The sequence below is a fragment of the Haliotis asinina genome, chromosome 3 (genome assembly GCF_037392515.1).
Source record: "Haliotis asinina isolate JCU_RB_2024 chromosome 3, JCU_Hal_asi_v2, whole genome shotgun sequence".
Classification (NCBI taxonomy): domain Eukaryota; kingdom Metazoa; phylum Mollusca; class Gastropoda; order Lepetellida; family Haliotidae; genus Haliotis; species Haliotis asinina.
In genome coordinates this window covers 31,976,051-32,001,390 of record NC_090282.1, presented here as the reverse complement: position 1 = coordinate 32,001,390, position 25,340 = coordinate 31,976,051, and the positions used below count along the sequence as shown (strand labels likewise).

The 25,340-nt window shown below is 37.8% G+C and overlaps 2 protein-coding genes across 2 annotated transcripts; one reads left to right on the top strand and one right to left on the bottom strand.

Annotated features, from left to right (window-relative positions):
- Window positions 1–2,520: 2,520 nt before the first annotated feature.
- LOC137276736 (tRNA-splicing endonuclease subunit Sen34-like) lies at window positions 2,521–6,663 on the bottom strand. Its single transcript, XM_067808372.1, has 6 exons — window positions 6,487–6,663; window positions 6,068–6,205; window positions 5,564–5,661; window positions 4,145–4,361; window positions 3,411–3,572; window positions 2,521–3,071 (listed from the first exon to the last, which is right to left on the bottom strand). The coding sequence occupies exons 1-6, from the start codon at window positions 6,545–6,547 to the stop codon at window positions 2,884–2,886; spliced, it is 864 nt and encodes a 287-aa protein (XP_067664473.1). The 5' UTR covers window positions 6,548–6,663; the 3' UTR covers window positions 2,521–2,883.
- Window positions 6,664–8,238: 1,575 nt separating this feature from the next.
- On the top strand, window positions 8,239–24,314 carry LOC137277815 (zygotic DNA replication licensing factor mcm3-like). Its single transcript, XM_067809753.1, has 21 exons — window positions 8,239–8,437; window positions 8,826–8,938; window positions 9,439–9,561; window positions 9,918–10,003; window positions 11,053–11,183; window positions 13,454–13,528; window positions 13,856–13,939; window positions 14,271–14,459; window positions 14,819–14,949; window positions 15,352–15,408; window positions 16,994–17,091; window positions 17,674–17,882; window positions 18,719–18,808; window positions 19,172–19,256; window positions 20,477–20,606; window positions 21,216–21,369; window positions 21,726–21,866; window positions 22,130–22,236; window positions 22,408–22,505; window positions 22,750–22,858; window positions 23,367–24,314. The coding sequence occupies exons 1-21, from the start codon at window positions 8,366–8,368 to the stop codon at window positions 23,566–23,568; spliced, it is 2,484 nt and encodes an 827-aa protein (XP_067665854.1). The 5' UTR covers window positions 8,239–8,365; the 3' UTR covers window positions 23,569–24,314.
- Window positions 24,315–25,340: the final 1,026 nt, after the last annotated feature.

Genomic DNA, 25,340 nt, shown 5'->3' with positions numbered 1-25,340 from the left:
TCTGGACTTTCACAATTTTTGGCCAAGTTGTTGTCTATTCTTGTGTGTTAATCTTGCCAACAAGAGTTTTGGTTAACTGTCACTTAGTTATCTCCTGATGAAAGTACTATCTGGTTCTGGCAAAGTCAGTTATCTTGGCTGACATCCTGTTGACACGTCGGAACCCTTATTTTGATTCTGAATGCTAGATTTGCATGAATGTTTCTAGGTTTGACAGCACCATATCTATGTCACTGAGTCCCCACCACAGTGGAAATTTCTTTACAATAGGTTTTCTTCCTGTGTCACGCCATCTTTGGTATCTCCAGGGTATATGTTCCCCTAAGTCTCCACTATACCCTGGATGTCTGTATGGCTAAGCCTGATAAAATTATTACCTCCCTTTGCTGGCTATTTATCAAGTACATATGCTGGGAAGTTGAGCAAACCAAATCACAACTCCATTTTGCATTTTAAATTATCTAACTGATTAAACTTGGCAACACAAACCATGCACAGGTTCTCTGAAAGAAGCAGAAGGAGTTCTTGCATATATTTTTAAAAATTTTCAGACCAATCAATGTGCCTATATCATTTCCCCAAAATGCATCAAGGGTATAGTGGAGATTCATCAGAATGGATACCCTGGAGATATCGAGGTTTGTGTCAAGCTGACAAAACTGAAACATAACACGTTACATTTGGGACTATACTTTCTCTGAGTATGGAACCTCATCCAGGATTTGAACCGACACTCTCTGATATGAGACAAATGTTATGGATGTCAAATTCTTTAACCTATATACAACTTTTCCCAGCCCCTTGTACAGGTGAAAGGGGTTTCTGAACATTTTCCAGTATGAATCTTATTGAAGTTTGGGTTTGCTCATGAACTGTGCAGATATCACAGATAATTAAATTGGATCCATTATGCTGACATTGCAACACAGAAAAGGAAAGCCCAGAAACATGTATAGAATAAAGAAGTTGACATCCATGAGGTTTGTAGGTCTGGCACCTAACCGTCATCACACAGTCAGCCATCTATCCCACTCAGTCACAGCAGCTTTCACAAAAAATGAAAATCGGACAACTGGTAGTCCAGAACATAGACTTGGGATGAATTGGCACAGTGCCCATGTTTGAATGCTATGAATGCACAATGCCATTTAGAAAGCGGTTAAATGTAATACACAGTATTTGGGATTACAATTTCTAAACGGGACCCAACCTAACAAACGTACTAAAATCTGTACTTTACTAAGAAAGTGTAATACCCAATAAAATGTGTTATTTTGATCACTTTCTAAATGGCAGTGTGTATTCAAATCTGAAAAATGTGAAATGCTGTTCAAAGTGAGAAAAGAGGCTATACATGAGGTCATAAATACATAAATATAAGCCTTTCGGTCAACAGGTAAAGGCTGACTACCATTCCTTGTTGAATAGAATAACAAGCCTGATATTCTCCCACACAGAAGTAACACAACTTTGAAACAAATACTTTATCAGAAGAGAAAACCTCAGAAAATCAATTGCTTTAAGTAGTGACTACATACATTTTCACTCCTTTCTCCCATCTAAGGAATCTCAAGACAGTGTCTACAGAACATGGTTCCCAGTTCATGTTTTAGGTGACCAAAATAGAGTGATGAGTTGAATTCGTCCCTTGCCATCACAAAGTGGAAATTGTTACGTATTAAACACTTACATTTTAGCAAACTTTCTGACCCCACCAGATCAAACGACATAAGACCAAATTACATATATCTGGGTAAAATGGAAGCTCAAATGTAGCTTATAAAGACAAGTCTCCATCTCTTTCATTTTGAGTCATTTGTAAATATTGTTAACCATACAATGTGTTGTCAAACCTTTAACACAGTAGTAGCAAAGAAATATTTGTATATATTCTATAATGCATCAGTGAAGTGGTATGACATTTGAGACTCCTGGGTTAACACCAGTATGATGTGGAATGTACTGTCTAAGTAGGCCTAGTAGTAACAGCATCAGTAGCATTATGCTTTGTAGAAAGATTCTTAAAAATGTCCAAATTGTTTCCATACAAAATCGAAATTAAGCATTGAAAAATATACTTACTGTGATTGCACATATATTTGTGAAGAGGGTGGGAAACAAGCCCCAGTGTGTCTGCCTCTTTTGGATCATGTCTAGTTCAGCTGTGGTGTGGTTCAGAGAGATGTAACACTAAATGGATACCAAGTACAATACAATGGTGTAGAATTACAAGCTGCTGGACATTAACTCACTTGGCAGTGTTCATGACACAAACATTGCAAAACTCTTTTTCCATGCCAACCAAATGTGATTTGCATTTGCCATTTAGCATATTACATGTAGCTTGAATAGTTTCCTTTAAATAACATTCACGTTCCAGTATTCAGTGGAAAGAAAGGCCAAAGTGATGGATGACAATGACCTTTACTACTTTGTGAACCCCTGATCCTTATTAGTGACACAGCTGGAGCATTTAAAAACACTCAGCCACATTCAGTGACGCATAACCAAACTCAATGGAAAGAATATACAGTATTTTATTCACCACAAAAGATAATTATCCATAATATGTGCACAATTCATGAGCAAACCCAGACTTCAGTAAGGTTCATAATGACATCAAAGTTTTCAAGTAGCTGCAACATTGCCTATGTGGCCACCTGAACTACCTGGTTCACTATAACCAAATAAGTACATTTGCTAAATAATTCACCTTCTTATTTCCCCAGACATATGAAAATAACAAAGACTGATAATATTGAATCCAGTATACAAACATACTGTATAATGTGTTCTGATAGGGTCACTCAAAGATTCACAAGTTCAGGAAATCAACAACTTTTCACTGAACACGTCCTCACTCCACTGACTAGAAACCAGCAATCAGCTGATACCAGTCCACTGTAGTGATGTACACACAACTTTACCCTCACTGTCTACAGAGCAAAGAAGAACAGTCTTCTTGACGTTAGATCCCAGTCGACCCATGGATATGATATCCAAAGCAGTCAGCTTCTCTTTGTGGGGTTTGCAGATTGCAATGTAGAATGAATGGAAGCGTGATGGGTCACCTGGAAGGTAATATATGAAGAGCTTTATTGCTAAATATTTAGATGTTTTGAAACATGCTAAATATCTTATTTTCCAGTTCTTGTTAATCAAATGTGGAATAAATGAGGGATAAGGCCTTTTTTCAATAATGGATTTCACAATATATAGTGGTGATTGAAATGAAGAAATTAAGATTATATAAACTGAATGAAAACATGGTGGTTATGAAGTCACGACACGTAATAGAGTTGTTTCTTTTTTAATTCCCCTGTTTACAATTTACAAAGAACAATTTAGTCTTTGATAACAATAATTCAAAATAGACACACTTTTCAAACTTGATTAAGCAAATTGCTCACCTGGGTAGACTAGGAAGTCTCCCCCAAACTTCCCTCCCCCTGTCATATAGTAGCCTCTGTCCCACAGGTATGAGAACACCTGACACCGGAGGCGTTCATGCTCTGACTGAGGGTACTTCCACTCATTTGTCACTGGCTGAAGTTCATCTTGCCATGGACTTTCTACGCAATACACATAAACATACATTCAAAGGAATGAAACAACACTTTAACATGTAAAGTCTGTTAGCTATAACAGCTATGTCATGACCAGCTTTTGAATAATGTAGTCAGGTCTTCTCAAACCAGTGACACTCAACATGCAGTCAGCATTTTGCCTGACCTAAAAATGTTGGCTCATAACAAGCAAAAGTGAAATTGGTACATTGGTCTCCACAACATTCACTGAACAGAGATAGGAGTATTATCTCTCTGAGTGACATCCAGTGGACCAGCATGTTGTTTAAAACCACAAGCTGGAATAAAATAGTTAAAGTAAGAGGTCAAACAGTCTGTCCAAAAGTCAAGAAGTAGGAAAAAAGAGAGAGTGGAAGCACTGTGTTTCTTGCATATAATCATTACACCATATATCCTTGCTGTGATATTGATGAAATATTGCTAAAATTGGTATAAAACTCTTCTAACTTACATTGCAAACTTAAGCTTGACAAACATATTATTTCGCCTGCAAACAAGTTCACAAAGACAAGTATAAAACTTTTTGCTGAGAAGAATTTGTATGAATTTGTAATTACCAGTGAAAATCTGAACCATGGAATTGTCCTCAGCAATGGCTGGAATTGGGATTTGCTCCACATCAAACTCTTCCTCTGTTTCTTCATCCTCTGCTATTTCTTCCCCTGCTTTTCTCTTCTCTTCTAATACCTTCTGCTTCTTTGCTTTCTTTCCTTCTCTTATTTTACTCATGTGGCGATATATTTCCCGTTTTCGATCTTGTCTAAAGGATTCAATCTGCACAAAAGAAAAATGGTACACATAATGGAAAGTCTAAAGGAGCCATCGAAAGTACATCTTTGAACACTGACTGTCACACTAACGCAAAACATAATCACTTAACCACAACCATTCTCGATCAGCAAAAAGCACCAGTGAACCACTTACCTATTGTGCATAACAAAGTCACTAAGAAATGTCAAACAATTTATTTGTAATGTTCTATGAAACAAATCCTACCCTCATATAAATCTAACACAAATTTGATGAGTAAACAAAAAGAAAAATAAATAAACCTAAGAATCACTGAATAACAAAAACCAACTTGTTTGATAGCTATTCAAAGCAATATAGAACCGTTTACAAGTCATAGCATGTGAACGATACTTGGCAAACACAGTTTATTTTAGCATCCCCTTCAAAACATGCTCCTGTTCCAGTAAGATATTAATCGGCTAAGACAAGCATAACTTTGACATACCACCCATCAAAAGTTTAGACTCACTATTGTAAATGTAGCCACTTTGTTTCAGTCAACTGTTCTATACTAGATTTTGCAATATTCAATAATGTTTAAAGATATTGCTTATGCATGAACTGATGTATTGTAAAACAATTCATTCCATAATTTTATGCATGATCCTCGTGCATTTCATCTGCAGTTTGCAGTTGGTTCTCCCAGCTCAGTGGAGTAATTCATCTTTGGTGTAACCATTTATATGCATAACATATAGTGAATGCTTCAAATGAGTATAAACTTTTGATGTTTAGCATAGTTTTATCACTTTGCGGAATGAGGCCTTCGACTTTGTACTAATCTTGAAAAATAAAATTTGTCAACTAGGTGCACAGTTAGAGAAGGTATATTCTCAGTACAGTAAAAGAAACCCCACAAGAATGATAGTTTTTTGGAGAAAGTGTAAACACAGACCCTTTTTGTGCTGGACATTTTCTATTCTTGTGACATGGGTCATGTAATCTCATGCAGAGAATTCACTGCGACCGCTTTGAGGCAGTCTATGGAAGCATACATTTTGCCAATAACTGTTGCATAGTTAACATGGGAAAAATTACAGTCACGACTTCACTTAAAGTAGTGCTCTGTTACATGAACTTAGGAACTGTATGTTATAAAATACTCTAGCCATGACATAATTGGAGGCAGATGCTTCAAATACTGGTTCAATACTGAACAAAATAGAACAGCTAAAGATGACCACCTGTCCCACATAGTTTTCTTTTCTCATATTTCTGAATGTTTCAGCTTTCTTCTCATCTGGTTCTGGGAGACTTCCACCATCAACTAACTCTACTATACCTGCAATGGAAGAATGCATGGTTGTAGGACAGTACACAACAGTAATAGACAGCTGGCTACAACATGAATGTGAAGGTGAACAAAGTTGAATGTCACTCTGAACAGTTTATCACAATGCATCAGCTTGAGGTGAGGTGAAAGGCTGCAATACTCCACAGAATAAAACTTTGATTAAACCGATGTGCAAAGGTATGGTTCTGAACAACTAAGAATCATAAACAGGGCAAGTATTCTAGCACTGATAACAGTGCCAATAACAGACACAAGTTACCACAGGTTATTGGTGAGCATATAGAAACCAATCTAATATCAACCAGTACCCATAATCAATACAGAACAGTTATGTGATGTTAATTATTATGCTATAAACGATTTCTTGTTCTAGAGATACATGGATCTTTACAACCTTTGCTGATTAGCAGTTGGGTTTCTTCTGGCATCAACTGCACAGGTAGTCCCAGGTGGACATTCTGACGAGGGGCACGAGGAAGACATCCAACCAATGTTCCTACAATGCGGTAATCTTCACGCAGAATGCGGACATCTGAAGATAGAATATGCCAAACACTCTTAACACCTGCCTTATTTTTCATATTTATTAATTAGGAGATAAGTATACAGAGGGTGAGGTATAACTGTTGTTACACATTTCGTTGTGTTCACAGTCAGCAATCATGAACTTGCAAAATGAATGAATTAGTGCTTTCAGTTGGGGAAAATTCATTTTTGACCATCGTCTGCTATAAAGTATATAAGGGGAGATAATTACCCGCAATGTCAACCAATAGAGAGATCAATGTAAATACACAGTATCAAATTCGTTACCTTCTGCATTCCAGACATGCGCCTTGCCGTGTGTCAGAGAAACTTTCACCTTATTAGTCATTTTCTTTTCCTTTGAGCCGATGGCAAATCAACAGCGTTAGTTGGTCAACGTGACGAAACTCCGTCGAAAACATTATAAATGGGCGCCGCCATGACACTTAGTGTACTGATGTTCTCATAAATATTTAAATAGCACAAAATTGTTAAAAGAATGTGTACCATTGAAACAACATAAATTTTCAATATTTGTAATTTAATAAATGCTTTTTATTGCATTTATTATTCATAACGATAATTACAGCCGGATATATTTCAAGAGGACCTCAATTCTTGGCTGGGCTTCGTCTCTTTTGTCACAATTTACGCAAACTGATACTCGCAAAGGGATCTGGAACCCAGTTTACTTCTCAATGTGACGTCGAACTCCAACGATCATGACTTACTGACAACTATATGTTATAAAAGAACTCTGTGTGTGTGTGTTTCTGTGTGTCTGTGTCTGTGTGTGTGTGTGAGAGAGAGAGAGAGAGAGAGAGAGAGAGAGAGAGAGAGAGAAAGAGAGAGAGAGAGGAGGGAGTGAGTGAAATAAACTACATAATTACATAATCGTTCCCCAGTCAAGTCAGGCGTTTGTTCCGTTTGATGGTCATTGATTTGGATGTACTTTAAATTGGTAGAAACAGCTGATTTACGTTTTATTTTTACATGTGTGGTTCAGTGCAGCGCTCGGTCATGACTTGATATCATTGATATCATCAAGCATTGGCACTTTTGTGGGAATTCGACAACATCAAAGAGAAGAGTGGACAAACGTTATATATGAAGCAGTTTAACCCTCCAACTCAGTGTTGGCTCAAGAGGGGGTTTTGGAGTGTTTTGACTCATCAAATTCAGTGAGGACCCCCTCTATTTTACACCTGCCTAGCAATTTAACATTGGATGGGGTCCAGAAACATTATTTTCATCAATTTGGACCCACTCAAAATTTCACCCAAATCTAACACTGCTCCAAGTACTTCCATTTAACAGCGACGGTGTATTTACTATCGGTATGTGGTCTGGGACTGAGATATTTTGTATGAACTTCCTAGGCGTTTAGCGAACAATTTTATACGCCATAAACAAAATAAATTGATTTATGACTCATGCACTCGAGTCCAGTCTCTGTCACATGACTGGATTTGACGGAAACTGGTGCAAACTCTTGTCAGTTTCAAGTCCTGCTTTGTACTTGGACGAATGACAGATTCCAGCCACGCAGTAGTTCACCATCTCTACAGAGATGATTTTTTATTTGATCGAACTCAAATTCAGAGAATGTGTATTTACAAAACCCAACATCTCTATGTAACACAACCATACATGTGTATGTTTATTATGTTTAAGACAATATATATTGTTGTAGGTTTTCGTACAACACATTCTTATATTCTATAAAGACAAAATATCTTATCGCAATGAAACAATGGTAATTTGAAAAGGTTACTATATAGCAACTGTACATATTATACTGGTAGGGAGAAAAGAACCCGAATTTCACCATTACATGCTGTTAAATTTCTTTGAGAGAGGTTATTTGTAATTTAATTTTAAAAAGATATACAAATACGGAAACCTTATTACATGCTTACTGAGAAACAGGTTATACTCCTATGCTTGACAGACCAGCTAAGTTACAGCTTATAAGGTTACATATACATAATGCCCCTGGTTCTTGAAGGTTTGCGTACAGCAATTAGTTGCTACGAAAATAAAATGTTGACATTATCACGTGACCAAAACCCCGCGAAATTTTCGCATGGTGTCATTTGGCGGGAGTTAGCTTTGTTGGGTTATAAGTGCTGGATTGTTTAGTGACAGTGAAACATTGTGATCAGCTATGGCCACTTCGGACCTCGATCAACGCATCAGAGATATCCAGAGGGAATACCTGGATTTTCTAGACGATGATGTGAGTTATTTGTTAAATGTGGATGCATAAATTCCAGGGAAATGTAGTTTTCTGTCGAACTTAGGCTGTCTCCTGGACAAATACCATCGACTTTCTCCGCAGTGTCTGGGCTTTTTCACTTGCTGGAATCACTGAAAATAACGTCACAAATAAAGGTTCCTTTGATTGCTTGGTGTACTCAGTTGATTTGTTCGAGTGATGTCATACTAATTTTATGTGTACATGTAACGTTTATATTATCCATAGTTATCCATGGACCATCCCACGAGTCCCAGGCAAGTTTGAGGACAACTAGGGAAATTACTTTCACAGGAAATATGCTTCATGGTTTCATTTGATACAGTGCATGCCTAACAAGTAAAACATACCCGTTTGTGTACAATTTCAGCAAGATCAGGGCATCTATCAACAGAAAGTCAGGGATATGATCACCAACAGTGAGGTCAGGTTGACTGTCAATGTCAACGACCTGAGAAAGAAAAATCCGAAGAGGGCCACAGCGTACGTAATATGAATTTAAATTTCTGTTGAGATTCATATTAGGGTTTTTAATTTTTCATGGAGAAAATATTTATAAGTAATGAAGGTGTAAGGGTATATTAAATATTATGCGTTTATTCCATCAGACTGACTTTGTTGATAGTGTGTTATTAGAATAAAAGCTCTTGATGTCAATCACTTGATCGACAGGTCCAGACTAGATTATTTACAGATAATTCTACATCTTGAAAGTTGTTGAGTGATCAGTAAGACACAAATGTGTCAAAACCTTTCTCACATGTAAAATGATAAGCGTTACTTGAAGACCATTTGTGTATATTGGTCCATATATATGCATATGAAGAAAAACAAGATGTTGAAAATTCGTAAAATAAGAATGGTTGCTGGAGGTCTAAAGTGTTAAGTATGCCTTGATAACAAGCTACCTTGACAATCAGGTACATTTTCCCCATAGTCTGTATTTAGTGATTGTTAGAAGTCTGTGCTTTTTCTTTCTGCAGTTTGTTGGAGAATTCTTTTGAGGAGATGATTGCTTTCCAGAATGCTCTGAAGGAACTTGTTGCTTCAGCAGATCCAGTTTACAGCAAACAGCATGAAGCTTTCTTCATTGGGCTGGAAGGGAGGTAAGGATACAGGGACTAATGTCAACCAAACCTGTGGTTAAATATTTGTCCCTTTTTCACCTACAATTTGATGAAGTTGTAACTGAACATGGAATATGGTAAATCTTGATTTTTCGAATATCCTAAATCTGAATTCCAGTAACTGTATCGTGTCTGATACACTTTCGGCTGTGTAAGTGATATATCACAGCTTTATCTGTTTTGACTATTTTTACTCCCTCTTTTTCATTATTTTCAAAGAGTTATAAAAAGAGATGTGTGTGAGCTGTTAGGTCACTGACATAAAGAAAATGTAGTGTTCCTCCTAAAGGATTCATTTTGAAGGGAGGAATTTTTCAGATTTTTATTTCTTCCAGTTTTGGTGCAAAACATGTAACTCCACGATCACTGACATCTCGTTTCCTGGGCAACATGGTGTGTGTGGAGGGTATTGTCACAAAGTGTGAGTATTTGTTTTTCAGTCACTGAAAATTTTTATGCATGATAGTTATTTTAGTCTATGTAAGTGTTGATGGGGGTATTCATTGTGTGACCTCTAATGTTAATATAGCTTGCTGCAAATCAACCTTCCTTTAGTTTGACTATCCCAATTATGCTTCATTAAAAACTTTAAAATGTGTCTCAGACCTATTTTTTTCAAAAGTGACGAGGGGGGGAAGGACTTATTTGGATTTTTTATAAGAAAACAGTTATCATTGAGGAACACATTTTTTCTTTCTTTCTCAGAAATACAGCTTTGAAAGTTTAGCAAGTGTTAATGAGTTGGAGATTCAGTCATCCTCATTCTTACACTCACTCCTTTCGTGGTGAAATGGATGATCAGGAGGCGTCCAGGTCAAAACGTTTTTCTTAATAGCAATAAAAAAATTAAATAAAACTGATGCGCTAATGCCTGAGAAACGTTTCACTTTTGTTATTTAGCCTCAGGATCTGATTTGGAACTGTTCTTCAGGAACCCATGCTTATTGTAAGAGACAACTCTCAGATCTGGCGCTCTGGCTTGATTTATGGATCTCATAGTAGCCCATTTGTATGGATCGTGTGTTCTTGGCACTTGACTATGTAGTTCAAACAGATTACGTATGGACTACCGTCGCACAGCTGCACTACTGCTCAATGCAAAGTGTTGTAGCTTACATGCAACTCAAAACACAGCTTTGCAGATTATGATACCTTTCAGACTTACAATGAAAAGTTACCAGAAATGCAAATTCCAACTTTTAAAGTTGAAAAATAACGTGATGAAAACAATGTTGTGAAATTTGAATTCAAAGCATTCATTAAGAAAAGAAAATCCAGCTGGGATGAGAAGTGGTTTCACAGCTGTACTGCGCACGTAGTGTATGGTAGCTTCACACAAAGCATAAATAAATCGTTTGACATTTGATTTTCCATCACAGTAGTGGCGCTCTTCTTTTTTCCCTATGGTCATCTTGTGCTCTATATAGAGGATGTTTATTGATGATAGGAATTATTGTCATTATTCCACAGGTTCTCTGATCCGGCCTAAAGTTGTGCGGAGTGTTCACTACTGTCCTGCAACAAAGAAGACAATGGAGAGGAAGTATACTGACATGACGTCTCTTGAGGCATACCCAAGCACAGCTGCCTACCCCACAAAGGTTAGGACATAAACTTAATTGTCTCCCATACATAACACTATTCTCGAGAACCTGGTCTTGGTTTCCCAGATCACATCCACAGAAAATTGTCCATATATTAACATTGCAGCATGTTAGCAAGTTATGCTGACCTGTTGCTGGTTAAACTGACAGGACTCCTTCCTGACTACTTATGACAGCATTTCAAATGGACCAGGTGTTGGACTTGACCAGTCCATACTGTTGCTGCAAATTGACATGCATTAGACTCAGTGGCGGAGTGTGACACTGAGGCTAAGTTCACTTAGACTGCACATAATTATGAAGTAAGATAGTTATGAAATATGTGTGAGGAGATTGGAATCTAGTTGTTAACAAACAACCGGACAATTGCAACTATAAACACATTAATAATCCAAAGGCAAGGGATGAAGTTTTTTAAGTGACTTTTAAATTTAGTCTGAAAGATCCTTGGTGTGAACACAACTATCATACTAGAAGCTTCACTGTGCAGCAACCAACAAGCAAGACTAGATTTCCTCTTGATTTCACATGACTACTATCTGTGGCTAACAACTGCGATATTCTACCAAGTATGAATGCTAACTACTCACTATTCTCCCTGTCAATGACTTTCTACTTTAGCTAGGGGAAAGGTTTTCTGGAAATTTAACAATTCACACCTTCGAGAAAAGAAATTCTTAGCGATAGTAAAAGATATGATTAAATCAACACTAAACCAATATTATAAAGACAATGAACCAAGTAAATATTCTACTGATGATCAACTATTCTCTAAAACATTACTCCTCATGATAAGAGGTAAAATAATTTGCTGCTACTACACTAAAATGCAAGTTGTAAATGAAGAAGAAAAGAACTTGGAAATTAGGCCAGATGAGCTACAAAGGAAACTAGACCGTAATGAGGATGGTGACAGAAGGAAACTCTACTTAATACAGTAAATCTTGAAAATAATAGATAGAGGAAACTGCCAACCATTAAATAAGATTGAATGCTTTATAAGATTTAAAGGAGTTCGGGTCGAAAGGGATTAAACTTTGAAATATAGCATATCTTCTGTCACAGTTTGCAGATCATACAACACTTGCGTTAGGTCAGAGAAATGCCTTTATGCAATTTTGAGTACTTTAGAACTATTGACTGGATTTTCAGGATTGAAAGTTAACGTAGATAAAAGTAAACTAATTTGGATAGGTTCCAAAAAGAGATCAAGATACAAGATGTGCAAAAAAATGGAATTTTGATTCATTGCAAACAGACTTAACGCTCTTGGGAATACAGTTCGATGTTGATCTTCATAATATGGCTGAAAAAAACAGCAACAGAGGTAAATGAAGACTTGTTCAGCTTGAACTGTAACAGTACCAACACAGTACGGAAGAAATACTGTTCTTAAATCCTTTGTTACCTAAGCTTAACCATCTATACTCGTATCTACTAAACCAAAAAAATGTGTCATTGAAAGACTTTGAGAAAACTGTTTTATTTTCATATGGAAAAACAAACATGATAAGAATAAAAGAGATGTAATGATGCTAAACCCAGGACATGAGATAAGAACTCCACATATTAAAACAAGAGTCATTAGATGACATCCCCCCTGGGCCCCACATACCTACATATGTATTTGAAAGGACAAATCATCAGACAGTTTCTTGATGTTTTCTTAGAGTAAGTTTGAATCGTTTCCATGGAAACCAGGAAAAATATTAAAAATGCCAAAACATTGTAAATAGCAAAAGGCACCACTTTGTGGTCTGCTTCAAACATGCCAAGTTTTGCTTTAAGATATTGAATAGTTTTAGAGTTATGCTCCAGAAACGAAGCCCATCCCTCCATTTTGAGACTAAGTCAGAATCGTTTCTATGGAAACTGGGATAATAACAAATCACAAAAATTTCTAAATAGCAAAAGGCACCACTTTAGGGTCACCCTAACATATCTGCCAAATTTTGCAGAAAGAGATTTAGAAGTTTTTGAGTTGTGCTCTGGAAACGAAGCCCACCCCTCCATTTTGAGACTAAAGTCGGAAGCGTTTCCATGGAAACCCAGAAAATCACAAAAACCTGGATATGGCAAAAGGCACCACGTTGGGGTCTGCCACATATATCTACTAAGTTTTGCTGACAGATATGAGGAACTTTTTGAGATGTGGGCAGATATATGAGACAGATCTTGAAGTGGTGCCCTTTGCTGTTTACAGATATATGGCATTTATATTTTTCATGACTTCCATGGTAATTTACCAAAATATTCTTTATTTTCAGGATGAAGATGGCAACTTGTTGGAGACAGAGTTTGGTCTGTCGGTGTACAAGGATCACCAGACATTTGGCATCCAGGTAATGGCACAGTGGAGGAATGAAGCAACAAGCATGTAACACTTGACTGTTTAGGGTTGGGAAATTATTTTAGTAAAATTGAAGTAAGCCTCCATTAATTGTTACAATATGTAAAATATTAAAGCAGTCACCTTTACATCAATAGATTTAAGGAAAATAACCAAAAGATGTTTATGTTTGTTTATTTCAAACTTCTGTTATACCATTGATATTCAGTGCCTGATGGTCCTGTTAGATTTCATGGCTGCTCTAAGTTTGCCTAGGAAAACGTAGGATGCTCTGGTTAAACAAGGTGTAAATACCGTGGCTTGTTGTGGACTTTCGCAGGAAATGCCAGAGAAGGCTCCTCCAGGCCAGCTGCCAAGATCTGTGGAGATTGTTGCAGACAATGATCTGGTGGACAAATGCAAGGTAGGCCTTTCATCAGGAATAGTCACCTTAACACAGGGATACTCTGGTCGCAAAATTGGTTGCCTTGTTCCTTAAAAATTATGCCTACATCTCTGTAACATTGCAAAATGTGATTTTGATACTCCTTCCAATTCTCAGTAAATCTGTAAATCGTTAAATTAAGCTGATATTTAGTCAGATCTGATTTTATTATTTATATTTAGTTTATATGTGCAAAGTTTATTTTGGTCTTTGACTTCTTTTTGGGGGAAAGTTTGGATCTATAGAACTCTGCACTCTGTAAGTGCTGTTCCTTGTGTGCTAACACCCTCGAGTAACTGCTCTGTTACAGCCTGGAGACCGAGTCCAGGTTGTTGGTACATTCAGGTGTCTGCCAGGAAAAAAGAATGGCTACACCACTGGCACATTCCGCACAATCCTCATCGGTAATAACGTACAGCTGCTGAGTAAGGAAGTGTCTCCGATGTTCTCAGCTGACGATGTTGCCAAAATAAAGAAGTTTGGGAAAGCCAAGAACATGGTAAGCTCCCCTGAATGAAATACTGAAGCACCAGAATGGGTACTGTATCCAATGTTTTCAGACTAGTGGATTTAAATTTTACTCACCTCTAGCAGAATATAGGCTGTATCTAGGTCCTCACATTACCAGTAATCAGAACTGAAATGTTTGACAATGGTCATATCATGGAATTTGTTGAAAGACATGATCTTGATGCAACTGTAGCTTGACTAAGGGATGAATGAGTTTCCATAGGAATACACTCTGTATTGTGAATTTGAGTGGCAAAGAACAGTCTTTCCCATTTCCTCTGGTAGTAAGAATTCATTCTCAACATTAAGTGTTATCAGCATGTGTGACATTTCGTTGTTTGACAACAGGATGTCTTTGAGGCACTCAGCAAGTCTGTGGCTCCTTCTATCTGTGGCCATCCATACATCAAGAAGGCTGTCCTCTGTATGCTGCTTGGAGGAAATGAGAAGGTTCTAGCTAATGGCACTCGGCTCAGGGGGTAAGTAGATATCTCGCCTAAGAACTTTATTTGAATCTGTGCTTGCAGTTTTCTGCGCAGTGCTTTATTATTGTCATCTTCAGAGAGGACTTGTGTGCCAGACAAATGGCCCAGGGATAGAAATAACCCATTGCCCAATGTCCCAGTCAAGTGTTTATTCTGTCTGGCAAGCAAATGTGTATATCATACTGTACTGGTGTCGGGTTGACTCTAATTTATTTCATGGTGCTTATGTTAAAAAAATAAACAATTTTAAAGGTCCTTCTTTCCCCTCATTTCTGTCCTGGTTAATCATAAACATTTTGTGCTGGTTATTCTTCGGCAGAGTAAGTGTCTGAATCCCTCCATGAGGTGGAATCTGTCAAAACGTTTCCTTGAATGTCAATGTTTGATCACTTTCAGAGACATCAACGTGTTGCTGATAGGTGATCCGTCAGTAGCCAAGTCACAGATGCTGAGGTGAGGTCACTGGTTATCCTCCTTTTCTAGCATTGGCCCTTCCTGCTTGCATGTGCGTGGAGATGTTTCCACTAGAAATTCTACGAAATTTGAATGAATTTTATTATAAATCGGACACAGACAAAAACGTCTATTTTAGGAGGTTGACACATAGACTCCCGCCATGAGTATGCTCATATCTATTCTGGACGAATTTGCAGCTGTGAGTTATCTCATTGCTGTGTCAATGGTATTTCAAGAAGTAGTTGTCTCCCTTCAGTATCCAAGAATGCCACCATGTGAAACTTCATCGTGATAGGCAGTCAACATGAATAAGTTTATAAGTTTTTGCAAAAAAAAAAAAAAAAGACAAAAAATGCAATGCTGATAATTGGGAAATTTGCTGTTAGAGGTATGTAAAATTGATTATTCACTCTTACTTAGGGTCATATTGTCTTTCTCAGAATCCATCATGATATGTAAGTGTTTAGTTGACTACTTCAGTGGTCACACTATTAATTTCCATCTTTGAAACTTCTGTGACAATTTTGGGTTGTCGTCTCTGTATGTCATCGATATGATGGATGTCGTTTCTAATTACATCATACCAAGAACATTGTGTTACTCGCAGATCGTTGAAGTTGGTTACTGTATCTTGAGTAGCTTTTTAGAAGATACAGTGCACAAGCTTATCTGGTTGTCAGTTCTATTGAGTGTGTGTGCCTGTGTAAGATAGAACATTTGTACATGTTCCGCGTTGTATGTTTTCCTTTATTTACAACTGACTACAATATCTTGCCCAAAGCAGGAATATCCAATAGCACTTGACTGGATGTGATTAATATTACTCACAGCAGAACTATATATATTGTACAGTGACTCCATTGAATTGTCATGTCTTCACTGAGTAATGAAAGAGTGGCATGTTAAGAATGACTTGTGTTTATGGATAGAAAACTATGTGATAGGATTACATTTTGCAAGGCAAATTTGAACTTTGTTTGCCAAAAAAAACTTTGCCTATTGACCTTTTATTAAAGTCAAGGATGTTCCACTTGCAAATATTACACAACCTTGATAGCCAAACCATGGATAATGAACAATTTCACTCCAAAAGTTAAAAGCAGTTGTGTATTGCTATTTATCTTGTACCTTGGGTGTAGTTCAGTGATAGGAAATGTTACATTGGGAGATGGTCATTACCTAGAAAGGTAACATTGGGAGATGGTCATTACCTAGAAAGGTAACATTGGGAGATGGTCATTACCTAGAAAGGTAACATTGGGAGATGGTCATTACCTAGAAAGGTAACATTGGGAGATGGTCATTACCTAGAAAGGTAACATTGGGAGATGGTCATTACCTAGAAAGGTAACATTGGGAGATGGTCTTTACCTAGAAAGGTAACATTGGGAGATGGTCATTACCTAGAAAGGTAACATTGGGAGATGGTCATTACCTAGAAAGGTAACATTGGGAGATGGTCATTACCTAGAAAGGTAACATTGGGAGATGGTCTTTACCTAGAAAGGTAACATTGGGAGATGGTCATTACCTAGAAAGTAGCAAGTTTGTTGAGATATTCATTGATGTCTGTCTGTTTCAGGTATGTGCTAAACACCGCTCCTAGAGCTATTCCAACCACAGGCCGAGGGTCATCTGGAGTAGGTCTCACTGCAGCGGTTACATCAGACCAAGAAACAGGTAGGGAACCTTGGAACATTTATTTACTTATATCAGTCCAAATAATGGTACCCGTGAAGGTCCTGGTTAGACTAAATATTCAGTAACCCATGCTTTTTGTAAGAGGTGACAAACGGGATCAGGTTGTCAGGCTTGCAGTTTTGGTTGAATAGTGTCATTAGTTTCCAGTATCTTAGATTGATGCTCATTCTGTTAATAGCTGGATTGTCTGGTCCAGATTCAATTATTTACAGACCACTGCCATAAGGCTGGAATATCGCTGAATGCGGCATAAAATTAAACTCACTGAAAGTCATGTTACTGTTTATACAGACCAACACAGATGTTTTCTTGGAACATAAGGCTTTAGTAAGGTACACATGTTGTAAGGGGTGACTAAATACTTGTTCATTGCATATCATCGTATCTGAGTGGGTGCTCATGATATTGACTACTAGATTGCCAGGCTCAGATTGCATTTACATACTTTTAGTACAGTGCTATGTTGCTTTTGTCAAGTCAACCATTCAGGTTTAATGTTGAAATATTTTGACAGATAAATCCCAGATTTAAAAAAAAATATATAATATTGTGTGTTTTCAGGAGAGAGACGTCTTGAAGCTGGTGCTATGGTGCTTGCTGATCGTGGCATTGTTTGTATTGACGAGTTCGACAAGATGTCTGACATTGACAGAACAGCAATACATGAGGTGATGGAACAGGGCCGTGTGACAATCTCAAAGGCTGGAATTCATGCCAAGCTGAATGCAAGGTGCAGTGTGTTGGCTGCTGCAAATCCTGTCTATGGAAGGGTGAGAGAAATTTTCGTTTGTATAATGCATTGTTTGCCCTAATGCAGAAACCTGTGTGATCACAGTCACAAATTACTGTCAAGCCTCTTTAACCTTACTATGTTTATCCAACTCTTTTGTTGGCAGCAAAATCAATAAACGTAACATAGTCTCATTTATTCAGTCTGGCATCCTTGTTAATCCGACATTTTGCTGTGCAGTGGATGATGTCAGATTAATGGGACTTGACTGTAACGTAAACAGTGCATTTAGAAGTTTGCGTCATCTTTGATGCAGTGCAACTTGTCCCAAAGTTCAGATAATCTTAACTTGTAATAGTTTACATAGACAGTTTAGTTTTTGGCAGTTCACTGCTCAGGACTGACTAAGGACCTGACATTCCCTGTGTTGTTTTTTTGCCATTATTATTGATTAACTTTCCAAACTGATGCTTACTCTCAAAAACATGACCACGAACCCCACTCATCACACCAGGGAGTCATGATGGCTACTAAATTCATATGCCTAGTTCAAGCCATGCATTATGGATTTAATTGATTCGTATGCAATATTTCTGTTTAATGTACATCACGTGGACACAGCAATTGGGTGCATTCCAGGAAATGTGTAGTGGATTTTATTTCCTTCAGTTCTGTTTGTGTGTCCACACCATACATTTGTATGATTTCTACAACATAGTAAATCTGTTAAACCTGCATCAGTTTGACTGCTTCCCACACTATATAGCAATCCGTGATATGACTGGAATATACTGATGCCCAGTTTAACCCAGTTCACGTTACGCCTAGATTTTATTGGCAGTACAAAATCATAATGATTTTTCATCTTTTATTTAGTACGACCAGTACAAGACTCCTATGGAGAATATTGGCCTGCAGGATTCTCTTTTGTCTCGATTTGATCTTCTCTTCATTGTCCTTGACAAGGTGAGTACAAAGATTGTGGGTTGAATTTTGTAAGTCTTATTTACCTTGTTATCTTTTGTACCTTCTTTGAAATCTGAAATATTCTGTATTTTACTTTGGAATGTGATGGTATTCATGTCTAAGGAGTCGTATTTTCAACATTTCCTTACAAGAATCTAAAATATTTGAATAATGGTCTTTGTCTGGGCTTCTGTTCAAAACGAAACAGAACATATTTTTAGTAATGTCAAATATTTATGTTGTTTTATTATGTCTAGATATGGAAATATTTCTAGACATATGTCTATGTAAACAAATTGTTGATGTAGATCAAGTAATTCTGAATGTTTGCAGGAAGACATAACATATTTGCAAAACTTTCAGATGGACCCTGACAGTGATCGCAATATATCAGACCATGTTTTGAGAATGCACAGGTACCGAGCTGGCAATGAGCAGGATGGAGATGGTAAGCTCGCACTGGATTCCATTATTTAATGTACCATCAAGATGCCTTTTTATCTACTGTATCCGTAAAGGTCACATGCAACCAAAACATCAAACACAATCAAAACACAATTATCACTTATTCATGACATATAATATTCATTGCTGCTTGTAAAAAAACAAAACAAACAAAATATTAAGCATACAATTGCGATTCAAAAGTGCAATATTTTGTACTTGGTCTCACTTCCCTCGAAACGAAGCCCTTGGGAGACCAAGCCCAGTCGTAGTGAGTGGCTGTGCACTCAAGTGTAACGGCAGCTTCCGATTGGACGATTCATTTGCTGATACGCTGAGGGCTGATTGTGTGTACTTAAAGGTGATCTGTTTGATGGGCATCTCAGAGATAGTGAACTACTGCGTGGTTGGAAACTACCACTCATTCAAGTACTAAGCAGGACTTGAAGCTGACAAAAGTTTGCACCAGTTTCTGTCAGATCCCAGTCATACAAGAAAATGGATGTACATGTAGTTTGTTCGCAACATGTGTACAAGTATCACACCTGCCTAATTACATGATGTGGCAGAGACAGGACTCAGGTGTATGAGTCATAAATAAATTTATTTGGTTTATGGCATATTGCCTGATAGGTATTAGTTCAAAATGCATGTGGTCAATGATTGAAGCTGTGTATTGCATGTTGTCATTAACAGACAGGCAGGCAGACATATAGGTGTCAATAAACCAGACATTGACCTTTCTTTGTGACAGAGGCTGCTTACCACAATCAACCAGTTAATTTATGTAATGAGTAGATTATTTACTTGTTTGTGAACACAACCAAGATTAGACTACTGCTCACGACCTCATACTCCGGACATGCATAGTGTTTCAAGCTCTGTGAACCTATTCACTGTGCATGCGTTATTAGCGCAGCGCAGCACAGCTGTTGAAACCACTTTTTTTAGTGAATCGTTTGAACTCCGATTTTGCGGGGTTTTTTTTTTCATTGCGTTTTTATTTTTCAATTTTATAGGTTGAATTGGCATTTTTCATGATTTGTTTTTGTAAGTGCATACCGAAAGGTATCAGAATCTGCAAAGTTGTGTTTTACGTTGCATGTGACCTTAAAAGAAACTATCCTTACTAAATTAAATATTCACAAAAACCTCCCTTTTTAGTGTTCATTGATAGTTTGATTCAAACCAGTCCAACTCTGATTAGTAAAATTTATTTTCCAGTTTTGCCTATGGGAAGCTCAGTGGACATGTTGGCAACACAAGACCCGGATGCTGATCGGGATCAGTCAGAGGAGACGCCCATGTATGAGAAATATGATGTCTTGCTGCATGGCAATTCCAGGAGCAAGAAGTATGTACTGTTTGATGTTTGTGTTGTCTTTGTCTCCAGTGGGATATACATATTGGCTTGATAGGAGAAAGATGTTCTCTTTTAAAGCTTGAATAGGTATGCAGCAAATTTTGAGCATCTACATGTTAATGGCATCGTAGGTTTTTGATCAACTATTGTGTAGATCTCATGCTGAAGTAAATAACACAAATATTATGATTGTCAGTAGCAGCTGATTTTGTCTCCTATTTCCTAGTTTTGCAGTGTCTGATTCAGCTCTTTCCTATTTGACATCAGAAATTTGAGGACTGCATCTAAGAAAATATTTTGTAATTGGTTACGTTTCCACGGAAACAATTTTGACCTTGTCTCAAACAAGTCTATTCTTCATTTCCATATTTCCATTCTGTAATTCTCAAAATAATTCATATTATCACACAAAATTTTACATGTGTAATTTAACTCCTGCTCAAGTATTTTCTCAGTTAATTTTCTCCTCATATATATCTTCAGAAACAGTTTGTGCTGGTAACTCTCACACCACACCCACACCACCACCACCACCACCACCACCACCACACTGTATATGAGTTTGTGTTATGTTTTGTGATGGACTAAATCTTCTTTCAGGGACAAGATACTGAGTATGGAATTCATGAGGAAGTACATCCATGTAGCCAAAGCCTTGAAGCCCAGTCTGACACGGGAGGCTTCCGACTACATCGCCGAGGAGTATGCAAAGCTGAGAAGTCAAGACAACCTCCAGCAGAGCAATGTAGCACGGGTAGGTGGGGAAAATCTGTGAAACCAGTGGTTGATATAATGATCAACATTGCAAATTGTAAGATGACATGGAATTAAGACGGCAAGCATAAAGACCTGGTTCATTTACCTTACAGCAAGCAAAGGTAACTGTGGTCCCATTCACACCGTGATTCTCCATAAGGAATGCATATTTTTACAATGGTTGTCAACAAAGTGAATTTCTCAACACTTTCCTAGCTGAGAACTTAGTTTTCTGTCTACAGCTGTTCTGCATTCTTTTATATGTGACATGTGATTTGTACTGCTTGATGCTCACTATTAATTACAAAGGTGGAATATTGCTGATTTGAAATAATTATGTTTTTGTCTTTATAGACTCAGCCAGTGACTGCACGAGCACTGGAAACCATGATCCGTATCTCCACAGCCCATGCCAAGTCCAGACTGTCCAAGACAGTCGAACTCCAGGATGCGCAGGCTGCTGTTGAACTCATACAGTTTGCCTATTTCAAGAAGGTATCAGATGCTTGATTTAATCACCACTGAAAAAGGAAGTTTATCACTTTCAATGGCGCTTCTTGCACTTTCGGCAGAACCTACAACTGAACTCTGTTTATTTCATGATAAACTTGTCCAAGTTGAGATTTTATGATTATGACTTGAAAGAAATTCTAAACAGTGGCAAACCTAAAACAGATGTTGATGCTAGCATGGAGCATGATATAATACGAGTAGATTCGCTTGAATTTGGTTTTAAGAAATTGCTTGATCTGTGGCAGGTTTTGGAGAAGGAAAAAAGTCGTAGAAGAAAGCATGATGATGAAGAAGAAACTGAGGAAAGTAGCCAAGAGGAAGGAGAGGAAGAAGAAAAACCCAAGAAGAAGAAGTAAGAACAATACTTTAACAGATTTGTTAAAAAAAAATGCGATCTTTTCAGATGGTCAGTTACATGAAGTAGGGAAGATTTCAGTTGGTTAGTTTTTATTGAGAATAGGACATTTCGAAAAGTTACCCTGTTGTGTGAAATGGTAACTAAAACCATCACACTGTTTTGCAGGCGCAAGGAAGTGAGAGAACGTCGTCCCTCAAAGAAGGAGGGAGAAGATGGCTATGATCCATATGATTTCTCTGGGGATGAGGACAGTCAGACAGAGGGTAAGTATTCTGGGCATGTGCACATAGTGGCCTATTGCTTGTATGTCAGCCCTGCTCCTGTGCTAGAGTAAACATTACTGATAAACATGGTGCTTGCGTGACTTTCTGTTGAGAAATTAAGGATCTTCCAAGATGCACACTTGCTGAAAACATGTTGAGACTTTAATGTCCTTTCCTGTGACTGATGTGCTAAGGCAAATAGTGTTTGGAATAGGTTGTATAAAAACGTTGTTACTGTTTTCAGATGAAGCAACAGAGGGCACTGAGAAAAAGAAGAGGCGGTTACCACGGAGATCAGAATCTGCCATGGATGCTGATGAGTCCTCACAGACCGATAAACTGTCCGATGACAGGTGAGTAACTCTGCCCTCTCACAAGGAACTCTGTTGTATATATGCCACAAGTGGTGACTAAAAGGCACCTGGGATCAGGTGGTCAGGCTCACTTGCTTGGTTGACACGTCATGGGTTCCCAGTTGCGCAGATTGATGCTCGTGCGGTTGATTACTGGATTGTCTGGTCCAGACTGCCTCCATATGGCTGGAATATTTCCGAGTGATGCATAAAATAAACTCACTCACTTATGTGATAAAAGGATATCTGCAAAAAGAACAGTAGGTAGGTTTAAGTATTACAGATATGTTTTCTTGGTCAGCGACTCGAAGGCAATCTGAAAAACTGATGAAAAGATTTTTTATCAGGTTTGTTCACAACGATTCTGATCTGTCCCCTCCATACGATTTACGTCTGGCCATCTGCGTGTGTAGATTTCTATGTTACATGTGTTAGGTGACATATTTGCCCACCATTGCCCAGGGTATTCTGTTATCAGACTGGTAATCCATTTATTTCCTTTCTGCAGACTGAAGGCCTTCAGGAGCTCCTTGTTCAACCTGTTCAAGGCTGAACATGCTCAATCAGTGGAACTGGACAAGATCCGGGCGTTCGTGAACAAGCAACAAGTTGGCTCAGAGTTCACACAAGAAGAAATCATGCAGGCCATTGACCAGATGATGGACATGAACCAGATCATGTTGTCTGACAATGTCGTCTTCCTTATATAAGAAGAATCTGTCCCATGGCAGAACCCAGATCATTTTGTCCTTGGTGGAATTTTCCAGCATTGCAGGGAAAATTGAACCTTGTCTTTATGTTTATGTGACTGTTAAACACATTGAACCAAACGTGAAGGTTGCTGTAAAGTCTGACATTGGATGGGATGCAGTTAGATGATTTGAACTATGAAATGTCAGTAGTTGATGCAGTAGTCGTGCTTCATGGCTCCGACCTTGAAGATACCCCCCAAATACAGTGCTGATTGTATGATAGACTTCTTTGTTGAGGGTTCGGGGAAACACTTTCACTGTTGTTTTGTTTTCAATATGTGAACATCTAGCAATATTCCTGAAGCATTGGAGAATCGTTGATCTTGATTGTTTTTCTAATGAAACAAAACTTCAAGATGTTTCGTGAAGTATTGACCAGGTATAGAAATGTTTTTGTGAGAATCTGTTCTTAAATTCAAGAAAATTCTATCAACTGGAAAAGTGTTATAGGGTATGCCTGCTGTAACGTTTAGCAGCCCTTGCATACTTTCCTCATACTTTCTGGAGAACCCATCGGATTCAACAGGATGGAAACACTAAAAAGAAGAGGATTGCACCTGTGGTTAGTTCAGGAAGTTGTACATACATCTGTAAATGTTGTAGATATTCTATGGTAAGTTTACCCACACAGATTCATCTTGGGAGCAACACACTAACGTATGTGGAATATTTCGTATGCTTTTGTAAATAAAATTTGAACTGTATTATTTTTTTTGTTGTTCTTTATGATCGGCCTCTTGAAAATGAATGAAACCAAAATCGTTTTTAGTGGGGAAAAAAGAGGTGTGATTTTGAGGGATCATTGGATTCCGTGCCAAATCTGGACAGTGAGCTTGTCTGTTTAATATACCATGCAATAGTCACGTCTCCACAAATTAAAACATGGGTTTATGGTGTTTGCATGTAGGTGTTTTCTTTTGGAAATTCAACTATATGGTATGTTTACAATGGAAATATGTGTTCTTGAAAAGGATAGTGTTTGACAGCTACAAATGACTTCACCACTCTGTGTTCAAACATTGGATCTTTAAAATACGTGGGCGTTAGAAATCTTGCAAAGTTGTGTAAACAAACTTTTGGTGAAGGTTGAGAAAAAATAATTCCACAGCTTTCCAATTTAAATATTCCCTACTTTTGGGATCTGTTTTGAAATGTAAATACTAAGACCACATTCAATTTTCTTGGGTGCATACATTACCCTAGTTGCTTCAGCTGGCGACAGTATCAACACTACATGTACACAAGGCAGTGTTCATATTGATTGATTGTAGTTTGTTTCCCTAATTCATGACTTGTGGAAATGTGTATTTTGACAGAGCTGGGAAGGCTGTGGTAGTTGCCCAAATTAGTACGAAAGTAGTTTCAGTTTACATACTACACAAGGCAATGAAAAACTATGGCAAAGACAATATTGCAAGTAAACAAGTTGAACTCTCAAGACGCGGCGTCAGTTATCAGTCTATGAAAACACGTTATGCTGCTGATCACTGGATTGTCTGGCGCCATTAATTACAGACCGCCACCGTGTAGCTGGAATATTGATAAACGTAACTCATTACATAACGAAGAGTAAGCCTCTTTAGTGCCCGTCCTCGGAATGGCTGGAAAGATGCTATTGCAGCGATCTCCTCGAACACGAATACATTCACTGGAGCTGCCATTCGATTGGGTTACACTTGTATGGGCCAATACATGCGAACTGAGGTTCGAGAGCGTGTGAATTGTAGGAA

Bases quoted from the DNA above. Each gene is read 5' to 3' on its own strand.
- LOC137276736 (XM_067808372.1), bottom strand. From the start codon at position 6,547: ATGACTAATAAGGTGAAAGTTTCTCTGACACACGGCAAGGCGCATGTC. The intron at 5,662-6,067 runs GTTGTAAAGATC...CTTCCATTGCAG, and splicing joins CCAACTGCTAATCAGCAAAG to GTATAGTAGAGTTAGTTGAT. The intron at 3,072-3,410 runs GTGAGCAATTTG...ATTACCTTCCAG, and splicing joins AGACTTCCTAGTCTACCCAG to GTGACCCATCACGCTTCCAT.
- LOC137277815 (XM_067809753.1), top strand. From the start codon at position 8,366: ATGGCCACTTCGGACCTCGATCAACGCATCAGAGATATCCAGAGGGAA. The intron at 8,939-9,438 runs GTACGTAATATG...TTCTTTCTGCAG, and splicing joins AATCCGAAGAGGGCCACAGC to TTTGTTGGAGAATTCTTTTG. The intron at 14,950-15,351 runs GTAAGTAGATAT...GATCACTTTCAG, and splicing joins AATGGCACTCGGCTCAGGGG to AGACATCAACGTGTTGCTGA.